The 12,120-nt window shown below is 42.9% G+C and overlaps 2 protein-coding genes across 2 annotated transcripts; both read right to left on the bottom strand.

The window, feature by feature from the left end:
- Positions 1–483: 483 nt before the first annotated feature.
- On the bottom strand, positions 484–2,593 carry mrps2 (mitochondrial ribosomal protein S2). The gene is made up of 4 exons (XM_060050486.1): positions 2,400–2,593; positions 2,074–2,193; positions 1,766–1,886; positions 484–1,354 (listed from the first exon to the last, which is right to left on the bottom strand). Exons 1-4 carry the CDS (start codon positions 2,422–2,424, stop codon positions 799–801), a joined length of 822 nt encoding a protein of 273 aa, XP_059906469.1. The 5' UTR covers positions 2,425–2,593; the 3' UTR covers positions 484–798.
- A 1,990-nt stretch (positions 2,594–4,583) lies between these two features.
- ppp1r26 (protein phosphatase 1, regulatory subunit 26) lies at positions 4,584–11,674 on the bottom strand. Its single transcript, XM_060050484.1, has 2 exons — positions 11,490–11,674; positions 4,584–9,566 (listed from the first exon to the last, which is right to left on the bottom strand). The coding sequence occupies exon 2, from the start codon at positions 9,496–9,498 to the stop codon at positions 6,289–6,291; it is 3,210 nt and encodes a 1,069-aa protein (XP_059906467.1). The 5' UTR covers positions 9,499–9,566; positions 11,490–11,674; the 3' UTR covers positions 4,584–6,288.
- Positions 11,675–12,120: the final 446 nt, after the last annotated feature.

Here is a 12,120-nt window from a genome sequence, read left to right as displayed (position 1 = left end):
CAGGGTAAAAATACTGAAAAGGCCATTTGCAAATTGAGCATCTTACATGTATTTCTGGCGATTGAAGAAATGTGAGGGCCTTCAAAAGATCAATGTCCACTACTTGATTGCTATTGAACACAAGATACGATGCAAACAGTTTAAGCCTGCTGCAAGCCTTTAGGAGCACCAACCCCAGTAGGCCTGTGTCCAAGTCCTTCATTTTCAAACAAATATTTGATAGGGTTTCATTGACTATCGAGTAAGCTCAAAAGCAATCAATTGGAGTAATTTTGAATAACCTATTATATATTATATATAATTATAAATAACAGGAAGCCCCGGTATCATATTTCTTGGTTCTGAATACAACACATTCACATTTCAACCACCAGAGGTCATGTTTAATCAAGAAAAAACATTGCTATGGATGACAATGTGAATTTGAACACTTGAAATTACTATTCTAACAGTCAACTTAGGACAAGAAAACATAACCGTAAATTCTGAACAAGAAAACAGATTTTATTGAGTAATATTCAGTCTTATACGTTTCAGACCAAGTGACAAAGAAAAAAGAAAGTGTTGAGTAGAAGGACATCTGAGATTACTATTTACAAACCCGAGCATCCACCGTTGCATATCTGCTGCACAGCATTCAATCGCAAAACAACATCCCAAAACCGAAAGCCGAGGCTCAACAACTGAACGTGACAGTAAGATGAAATCACCATCAAACCACCTAACCCGCAGTAGAAGGTCTTGACCTGAGCGAGACATCATTCAAAAAGCAAACAAAATGTGTCTCAGTCCTGGGGCTCACGAGCTCTGTGTGGGGGGCGGCGGCGGCGTCATCAACCCGTGCAGCAGCTCCATCTGCCGCCGCTTGTCCTTAGCCCGGTTCACCGTTATCTTGAACAGGCGGCAGTACAGCTCCATGGCAAGGGGCGTGTCGTCGTTGCCGGGCACCGGGTAGGTCAGCAGGCTGGGGTTGCAGTTGGTGTCCACCATGCCCACCGTGGGGATGTTCATCTTGGCAGCGTCGCGCACGCCGACATGCTGCTGGAACACGTTGTTGAGCGTGGACAGGAAAACCACCAGGTCAGGGAGCCTCACGCCGGGCCCGTACTGGATGGGCGCGTTGGTGAGCAGGCCGCCCTGCCAGTAGCGGGTGTGGGCGTACTCGCCACAATCCCTGGCCGTGCTTTCCACCAGGTGGCTGAACTGGCGGCGGCGGCTGACGAAGAGGATGATGCCGCCGCGGTACGCTACGTGGGCCGTGAAGTTGAGCGCCAGTTGAAGGTGCTCCACGGTCTGGTCCAGGTCGATGATGTCCTGGTCCAGACGGCAGCCGAACAGGTACGGCTGCATCAGCCTCGGGGGGAGAAAGAGACAAGGTTCTGGGTTCAATCCGTGAGCTCTTCATCTGTCAGCGAGATAGCCTAACATCCACCAAAATGAAGAGGAGCCTATACATTCAGGCCTTGGCAAGTAAGTTGCTACTGGCTCCTTTTTAAATTCTGTAAATATCAGATTCCCTCAAATTTTTGCTGATATAATAACTACGGTTACATGAACAGTAATAGTCAACCATAATTGAGTGATCTTAGTGGGAAGCAATTTTATCTTTCGGTTGTAACCATAACAGCCAATGCAGTGAAATATTCCTTTTCTCACAATTAAATACATCACATACAAAATACCAAACAGCTAACCAAAACAATCCTTTTTGAGAAAGCAGCCTACCATTTCCCCCAAAACCTCGGATTTGTAAAATTCCTCATACCTGTGTCTGCATCCTTTTTTGTGACCAAGGTGAACTCTTGCATCGAACAAGTCTTTCAAAGAGAAAAGCTCTGACAGGCGGAAGAAGTCTTCAGTCTCCAGTGGCTGGCTCAGGATTTTGTCTAGATAAATAACACAGTATATTAAGAGCAGAATCATCGCCATGTCATTTGTGTATGATGCTAACCGGGGTACTGTGTACTATGTTTACTAAGTGTACTATTTGTACTAGGTGTACTGTATACAATGTGGAATATGTGTACTAGGTGCACTATGCGTACGTCTCAAGTAACATAGGAATATGCTCACCTGTCGCGTTAATGTCCGCTTGGATCTGAGGCGACTTGATTTGTGCTGCAGCGACAGAGAGATGCCCATGGCTGGAGCACCCGACTGGTACAAATCGAGGATTACATAAAGCCCAAATACCTGGAAAATAACAGAACTAAGGACATGAAGAAGCACGGCGCTAAGCTCAACCTGACCACCAACATGCAGCTACCGAACCATGACACACATTGTTCACCTTACAGACGAGTTAAAGGTTTCCTTCCTATCCTTACTAGACAACGGTGGGCATTTGATCACAAAAGGTATATAACGCTCACCGTCAATAAAATTACATATCATCATACCTTTCGTTAAAACTCGGGCGACCATGCTTGCTGATGTTCCCACCCACAGAAGGTCACAGCGTTCCCAATGTCTGTGTTGCCAGATTGGGTAAAATTGGGCAGGAAATCTAGCCCAATCTTGCTGCCATTGGTCCGCGAGGTCCCCGAAATGACGTAAAGCCTGTGCGCCGGTACACGCGACGCTTCTTTGTGACATCACCGTTGAAAAGGGACTACGCTCATTACCTATTAAACAAAGACTACACTTCCCATATAATCGAGCATTCAAGAACAAACGTAACAACTTTATTAAGTAATACACTATCAGCCACTGACACAAGCTAACTCGAAGGATGTCCGCTGAGAACGTGTATAAAGGGGATTTTGTTTGTGACAAAAACATGGTAATCGTTTGAACAAGTGTAAAGAACGCATATTCAATATGGGCAAATGCATTGTGTCTACATTTATTCCTCCGCTTGCTCTCTACATTTCTGAGAGCTCAAACAAAATAACAAATCATTTGTTGGAGGTAACCATGGTCCTAACACTGTGTTGTCATAAAGCTGCATCAATATCATTTAGAATATGTCTAACAAAAAATTGAAAGTAAAATAAGTGTCTTCACTGAAAAAATAACATAACATTGAATGAAACCCGAGTTCTGCTATGTCTTCACTGAAATAAAACGTAAAATTTTATGAAATCCGAGTTCAGAACTACCTAAACAAACTGTTAACCTTTAATTTTATTTTTTTAAACCTAACCTTGAATAATTTGCATTAATTTCAAGGCTTGTATACTAATGTGGTGTGCACTTTTCTACACACTTGAACGGATGAACGTAAGCTTTCTTTTGACATGCTCCAAGGTCTTGTTCTGTGAAATGAATCAAATTAACACAATTACAATCTTCAGAAATTCCAAGGCGATTCACAGAAACTGTGGACGATGAGAGTCAGACAATTTCCATCGTCAGACTATAAGAAAACCCCTAGAAGATCGAGAAAATACTCTTAAACTCTAAACTGCCATGCACTGCGGGATAACGGATGCACAAATACTTAATTGCAATAGTGATATGTTGGATTGCAGCTTGGCTATAGTTTTTCTGACTATGTACCTTTGAGCGAAGCCCCTTCCTGTATCTTCTGGGAAACATGTTGCTCCTCTCCCCTGTGGTCAGGGCTATGTAAGGCTTGAGAGGAACGCCAGGATCAATTGCCCTGGCCAGAGACCTGAGCAAGAAGGTGTAGGAGATTAATCAGACTGCACCTTTACTGCTACTGACTATGAAGTACTAGCCCACTGCTATCCCTGCTCTAGGTAGCTTGTCACTTCAGCCAACATTTTTGGTGCAAAATCAAGTAATTAGACATTACATTACTTTGAAAGTGAATTCCAATGATTACAATAGTCAGACACAAATCGAAATCAACCCAAATATATTCTTTCTTAATTTAGTTTATGTAGAAAAAGGCACGATAGTCTAGATGCGAGATTACTCTGTAAACAAGTGTGACCTTACACAAGTAGTCTCCTCCGAATTGTACAATTTACATATTCAAATAGAACCATTCAATTGAAACAGGAAATTTTTAAACAAAAGAAGAAAGTCTTAAAGGTGCAGTGTACAGAATTGAGTGGCATCTAGCTAAACAGACTTGGCATAAATGGAATCTAATATTGATCAGTATGTTTTAATAAGTATAATACAATGTCCCATACAAATAGGAATTGTGTTCACGCCATCTTAGAATAACCCCTCTATATCTACATAAGGAGTGGGTCCTCTTCCACAGAGCATACCATGTTGGTCCACCCTGATTGTACCGTAGCCCAGAACTGACAAATGGCTTTAGGGACCGGAAAGTTTTTTTTATAAATGCTACCACAATGCAGAATAATCAACCATCATCTCTATTTTACTTGTAAGCTATGACCTATAGTTGCACGTACTAAATCACAAATAAAATGTATGAATCTATTAAGGAACTTCAGTCCTTGAACCATGGCAACTCAATTCTGTTGTTGACGATAACATAATTTTTGCTTCTCCTACGTGGTAGGAAATTGGAAGGGGGGGGGATTTCATTGGCGTGATCTGTAACCTCATAGGTTGATGATACTATATATATTACATCCTGCACTTTTTAATAGCATAATGGGCAGCCAAACCCACATTTCAGAATGATAAACAATGAATATTTTTTATCCACTCTTTATTGCAGTCAGTTGAACCTAAAAGATACAGCTATGTTTTTTTTCTTTCATTTGAAAGGATTAAAGAGAGGAAAAAAAACACTTTATGCAAAATATTTACAAAAACTGGCAATGCACAGCATATTCAGCAAGTCTTTTTTTTGATAAACAAATATAAATAACTTTTCACATAGGAAATTCAAGAAAACATTTATAGGACCAACATAACAGAAGTTAACACACTGAAAGTCAAAACTAGTAGAGAGAGAGTGAGAGAGCGAGAGAGCGAGAGAAAACAAAGATTAGGACCCGGTGACACTCAACAATTTTAAGTTACAGAGAACTGGTCTAGGACCAGCAAAAAGGTGACCCTTATATTTCCATTCCTTCCGATAAACCCTTAATAAAAAACAGAGACACTGTAAACAGAAGTAAAGACTGTGATGCTTCACGTTAGTAGAGTAGATAATCCTCCTTGCCTTCCTATTTTGTGTTGCATTGCATTGTGGGAGGGAACACGTGTGATGAACAGATTTATAAGGCCTTCTCTATAGTTCAAAAGGATTAATTGCTATAGATTTCTAGCATTAGTATTTCATCAAATTAAGATTAAGGCATCAGCCCCATTGAAGTACCAATTCGGGTTCACTAGATCCAATGATTCCCAAAGACAAATTATTAGGCCCAAAGTGAAATAAAGGGAGAAAGATTGTAGTTAATAATATTTTGTTATTGTAGCCCATCTCGCGACATTTACCATTAGAGGATATGTGATGACAAACGTAAGTTAAGTTACAGTGGCAAACCGTTGAAAAGGGAGGGACTAACGGCAGGTAAAGAACAGGTAATAGCAAGTTATAAGTAGGATCGGATAGTATAGGTTATAAGTGGGCCTGTTACTAACTCGTAGCTTGGTGTTGTACAAGTTCACTCCATTGACTGCCTGAGGAACAAGTTTATACTGACAACGAAGCTCAGCTAATAGTTCAGATGGTGTACTAAAGGACTGCAACCAATCTTACATATATACTGTAGGATGTATGATATGACAAATTTAAACTTGTTATCGTATATACCAGCTGATCCTCAATCGTTTTCTCCTTTAGGTTTCATCAAATGCTCTTCTCCTTAGCTCAACATAATCAAGCAAGCCCAAATGAAATAAGCCTATATTTTATAAAAGCCAGTCTAATAAAAAGTTACAAAAAACAGTGAATTGCACAGTGAAATGCTATTACTCCTGTGTCTCTGTTAATGACCCTAAGCCATACATTGTTGTGCATTTGAAATGTGAATTATTAATCCTTTTCTTCCTCTGTAGGATCAATGTTTGCTGTGTCATAGAACAGCAATTACTTTGATTTTAACTTGGCCTAATCTCGAGAAGCAATTGTTCCAATTGTTTTGAGTCTGGAAGTCTGGAAAACCTATTAATAGTATTGGCAAAATAAACTGCACACCACAAGGGAAGGTTATTGCTGGTCAAGGCTCAATGATAGTCAAATCAAAAGGCAAATCAAGTCTCCTAGGCTCGAGGGGCTGGGATGGGGGGAGGGGGTAACTTCTATGGCGACGAAATTCCCTTTGATTCCTATAAAAATCAAATTGATACTTGCTTACGTCTAAGTGGGGCCCACTCATCTAATGAGGGTGTTTCATTTTGGCTAGAGATGCTAGGTGGCTGTGTTCATCGTAGTGGTGCCTGTACTTACATCGAAGAAACTCCCCGGGTCTTCTCTGTTTCACGCCTCTCCTCTAGCTCACAATCTGTCTCGTCTACAAAATCTTCAACCTCCATCTTTACTGACTGCACTGCCTTCTCAGCGGACGCAAACTCCTCCCTTCCTTCATTGCCCCTGCTGGTCAGCTTTTCTGCTCTCCCTTCGCTCATGGGACTGGCCTGGACCCAGACCTGGCCGCTTCTACGTGTGGGGTCTAGCCTGGTGAACGCACCCTGGTCCTGTTCGCTAGGAGGGGCCAAGCGACTCTCCCTCTCTGCCTGACTCTGCTTCCCGGATGAGAGTCCCATCATAGGAGACCTCCCCAGGCTATGTTTTGTGGCAAAGAAAGGGTTAGGCACAGAACTAGACATTGGGTTTACAGGTGTCTCTGGGTAGTGGCGAATAGGCGAGACCGGTTGGCTGTTTCTTGCGGATGTCCATAGAGTGACAGGTGTGTGTGGTTTGGGGTTTATCCTTGCCCTGTGAAAAGGTGTTGCTGCTGCTGCTGCTGCTGCCGCCGTCTCGTTCATACTGGAGGAAGTGATATGGGAAGAAGGCTGAATGGCAAACACAGGCCTGGTGTTCTTGATGGGGAGTCCCAGGCTTTGACGCCACTTCATAGCGTCAGAGAAAGGCTGAACGACGCTGGGACTAGTAGCCGGCCGAGCTCTTGCCTTTTCCAAATGAGAATTAGAACTGGCATGACCACTCCCAATGGAAGGCCTCAGCTCCTCTCGCTTCACCACTCCATCTGTGTGCTGCAAAAGAGAAGGACTACGGGACAGGAGAGACGGGTGACATGTAGTTCCAATCGTCAAAGGAGTCATCGAAGACAGTCCGTCCTCACACAACTTGCTTTGAACGTCAGGTAGGCGAGTGTTCTCTGGTGTTGGAATTTCAGCCAGCTGACTTTCCAATTTAGTCGCTTTTTCTGTTAACTGCTTACTGATGCTGCCATAGATCGGCTGATCCTCGTCCTTGTTTCTAGTCTCTGTGGGGATGACCTTTGCCTTTTCAGCCAGGAATTTCCGGATCTCCTGTTCAATGCTGTCATCGCTGTCTACTGAGCTGTTGTCTTCACTTCCTTGAACAGCACTCTCACTAGTAAACAGCGACAAAACATTTCCACTTCCTGTCCCTTTTAATTGGTCTGTTTCTCCTGCTCCGCCATCATCTATTCTTTTGATAGTTTGCTTCTGTTGTGATGGGCTCTTCCTACTCACTTTAGTCTTCTCGCTCATATCCCTGTTTTTGAGGGGAGCTTTCTTCAAAACCACCCTCTTAGAAACAGGGTTGAGTTTTTGCTTTTTTGTTGGAATGCCGTCACAAGGCTCAGGATCCTTGAGGCACTTCCTTGATTTCAGCTTCATGTCTCTCGTCTTTCTTTTCAACTTCTTCTTAGTCTTGAGCAAGTCTTTAATCGCCGTGTCCAGGTCCTCGTCACTATCTAGAGAGCTGCTTTTGTCTCCTCCCCTCTCAGTCTTGTCGAATTCAACAGAAGATGGCGACAGCTCCATCTGGTAAGACACGAGGGAGCTTGATCCTTCCCCGTCTTTCAAAGCAAGCTCATTCATCCTTTTGGGGCTTGTTACTGGCTTCTTGCAGTCTTGCGATTTCAGTTTTCTTCTCTGAGTAAGTGACAGTCTCAAAACCTTTTTCTGGATTGATTCTGGTTTTCCCTTCGCCATATCCGGCTCATTCAGGCTGGCTGGCAGTGAGGAGAGCGTGGCAGTAGTCTGAGGCTGTTTCTGCATTTGGGCCTTCTGCTCAAGGAACATACAGATTTCTTGTTCAATTCCGTCTTCACTGTCTATGGAACTGTCACTACTTCCACCCGCGGTTGTAGAAGGGCCCGATAATGTTTCATTTGTATTGAAGCCGTCAATGCTGACAGTAGCAGTGAACGCTGCAGGCATTACAGCCTTTGAAATATCTAAAATTGCCTCAGCACACATGAGCTCTGCGGGTGTGGTCTTTGTAGTGGTTGGGGAGTGAATCTTAAAGGGTTCTTCTTTTAACAGAAGTGTCCCATTCCCATTACTGTTCGAGCTGCCAAATAGTGAGCTTTTGGGTAGGAGAACAGATGACAGAGGGGGGCCAGATTGCAGATTCTTATTTTTACTTTTCTTTTTGGATTTAAGTTTGTTTATTTTTTCTGTGTTTGAACTACAGAGAGACTGCAATGGTGACTTTATACTAGGCCTTTGCTTGAGCAAAAGTGGTTTGGGCACATTCTTTTCTTTTAATTGCTCGCGTTGGTAGCTGCGAATGGCCTCTTCAATCCCATCATCACTGCTACTGGAGTCAGTAAGGTCTTGTGATGGAAAGGAGTTGCAGGCTTCCTTGCTTCCAATCTCCTTGTCTTTTTTCTCCAACTGGTACTTTTGGATGGCCTCCTCAATCCCATCATCACTACTTGAGTCCAGTGAATCCTTCTCTGTTTTGACTGGGACCGGGTCTTTTGCTTTTTTATCGAAGTTGTTTTCCATTACTTTTTTGGGTTCTTTGGATAGCACACTTTTGGTTGACATACTTTTTTCCATTTTCTTAACGGGAATGTCTTTGAAGGGAAGGGAATTATTTTTTGTCACTGAACTCTGAACTGGTGCCATGGGGGTTTCAACTTCAGTGATTTTTGAAAACTGGTGGTTGGCACTTAAGACTATATTGCTGTCGGAATGTTGTTTACAAATCTCAGGGACAGGAGGGGTTTTCCTATGGACTTTTGAAGGGAGAAGGATGTTGGATGACGGTTCTTCATTGCGTTTATGTCCGTCCTTTTCCTTTAGGTACTCCAATATAGCTTCCTCAATCCCTCGGTCCACACTGTCATCACTGTCCGAATCCTGGCTCTCGGATTTGACTGGAAACACTGATTGCGTTTGTCGGGATTCAGTACCAGAACCTGTTGATGATTTGGCTCCTACCAAAGGGCCAATTCCAAACTTGCAGGCCTCGAGGTGCACTTCCTGTCCTTGCGGCACGTTTCCTACGATCTCGTCACCCATGTCAATGGAGGACTGGGTGCTCCTCAAGCTTTTAATGATCATCTGGACCTTATCCTGGATGTTGGCGTCTCCGGTCGACAACTCACTGTCAGAGCTGTGTAAGCCGTGGAGGCTAAAGTCTGGGGGTGGGCCACAGGTCCTCCATTCTGTATGAGTTGCTGCAAATGGAGGCACATTCATCAAGTACATTCTAGTGGGCCGGGGTGGGATGAATCATGGGAGTGCTGAAGCCTCCACTCAGAGTCCCATTGTCCAATCTGTGAATAGAAAAAGCATAAGTATATAAATATATACACCGTATAACATGTCTTGTTTTGTAAATCAATAAATCGATGCCTTATTTACATTCGTGTCTCTACATGTCCAAACTTATACATTTGTATTTAATGTATGGACAGGTTCTCTATCCTTATTGTTGTTTCGTATTAGACATATTAGCAAATGTTAAACAGACATTGCCAACGACTATGGCTATGCATGCGTTAGATAAGGTCAATGATCACGATGAGGAATTGTTTATACTTTAATTGTAAGTAGATACTAGATAGTGTCTGTCTATTATCGACTCAAAGAAAGGATCATCTTAAATGTATTTCATATTGTATGCTAATAGTCTTTGTTATAAGTTGTGCTTTAATTCCAATATTTTTTTGTGGTTATTCTGCAGCTTTTCTAACGTTAGCTTATATGCTATGTAATACAATACGTTTTTATTCCACTTGTTGACTTATCTCAAAACATCTCAATACTGGCAGTGGTTTATGTCACCTACTGTATACTGTTGATGAGACCTGAGTATCATTATTGTTTTTGAATAGCACAAAAATGATATGTGAACTCAAGAATGGCAAATCAACAATCACCACAATATGCCCCTTGCCTGCTGATAAATAATCTTTAGCCAACCTTAGGTAATAAACCCATACATTACCCTAAATGGTAGGGGTACCACTAATGGTATTCTTTATCTGGGATGATTAGGTTCCTAAATAACAATGGGTTACTAAAATTGCTGCTACAACAGGGAAGAAAATATAATTCGAGCTGGATGAAAATAGGGCAACCATGTAACCGAGCTTATTCAGGCACAGTATAACCATGGCATGTTGGCATTGTATGGCTAAATCAGCCAAAAAGGGGATTATAGCGTTCGGTTGAGCGAAGTGCCGAAGAAAAGCACCTCGGTTATGTTTGCATTTAGGTAACAGTAAAATTATTATTATCATCATTAGTTAGCCAATCTGCTGTAACGTTAGTTCATGGAAGACAATGATCTAGCTGGTTGCGATCTATCTGGTTGAGATCTAGCTGATTGAAATCTAGCCAGATTAGATCTAGCCGGTTCAGATCTAGCCGGGGTACACCTTGCTCCCCTCCATGCTCGGTGCTCACCAGTCCACCAGGAGAACATAGCGGCTATGAGATGCATTCAGTGCACAAACCTACTCCAATGCAGTCGACAAGTCATCCAAGAGTTAAGCTTAAACGCAAAACAAAGTACACATTTAATTGAATTACAACGAAGCCCAGAACCCTAACCCAGCAGCAAAGAACAATCCGATACGTAACAAAACGAAATAAAATAACGTTAGACAAAACCCCGTGCGGCGGGGTGTAATGTTGTGTTAAGTTCACGTTAAGTTTGTTTGACAGCATATCCACCGAGCACAGAAAGTTTCGTGTGGCCAACATTGATGCCGCGTTGTTCGTGTTACATAACCCGTCGTTTCGTGTTCTGCCTTCCCCCCGACAGACTGCCCGCCTCGCTGCCGCAGAGCGCCGCCGCCTGTCCCCGTAGCGCTCAGCCGGCTCAGGGCGCACCGAGGCCCGGTGTGGGGCTGCAGGAGACTCCGCAGAGCAACCATGTTTCTCCGTAACGGCCATACTGGTAGCTCTGCGATACTGCTCGATTACGACTCAAAACGGAGCCAATGCTCGTGAACAGTTGGTGTACGGCGTTAGGAACCCGATATTTATAACATGCTGAACCCACAGGACACATTGACAACACGACCATGCCCATTCGGGGACTTGGAAGACACTTGCGGGGCCTGCCTTACTGCAAGCCCGGCATTTTTTCCCCAACCGAAGAAAGGCTTTTGTATTGTGGCGAATACTTAGCATGTAGGCTCTCTGTTGAACATATCTGACAAACACGAACGATTCCGAGTACCACTTACCTTACTATGGTGCAAAAAACGGTCCAATGAAATGAAATTGCCCACAGCGTTGCTGTATATATATATTGGTGAATGCTCAGTAAAACATGTCGGTGCTCCGGTCCACACACCGCCGCGGACACGCGCCTTCCCTGGAGCTCCCGGGGTCGAGTCCCCTTCCTGGCTGCTGGCTGCTGGCTGTCGGGCAGTCCGTGCACACTGACTGTTCACCATTGTGTGCCACCCACAGCATCTTGGATGATTATGTGGTTATCTGTGAATGACAATTAAGAAGCATTGTTATTTTTTCATTGAATTCTAATAAATGCAGAAAACTATCAACATGAATGATCAGGGTTTTTTTGTATGCCAAACTTGGTTTACTTAGGCTACTTATAATAGCTTTATTTAGGTAATTATACTGGACTGTGAACTTGTAGACTATTATAATACCACGTTAAATATGCTATTCTGTTTTGTTTGTGGATAATAGTATTGATATTGTATTGCATAAGTTTGTATTACTGTTGTGTTATACACCTTGATCCAAAGTGAGAACATCCAGGCTGGGCATTAAAACATGATCAAAGAACAAGACACTGAAAGGAACTGAATAAATATTTGATCTAACGTAAAACCTTTTCTTTAGGTG

Source organism: Gadus macrocephalus, chromosome 4, assembly GCF_031168955.1.
Source record: "Gadus macrocephalus chromosome 4, ASM3116895v1".
NCBI classification, from domain to species: Eukaryota; Metazoa; Chordata; class Actinopteri; order Gadiformes; family Gadidae; genus Gadus; species Gadus macrocephalus.
The sequence above is the reverse complement of the archived record's forward strand: the minus strand, read 5'-3'. Positions and strand labels throughout refer to the sequence as shown.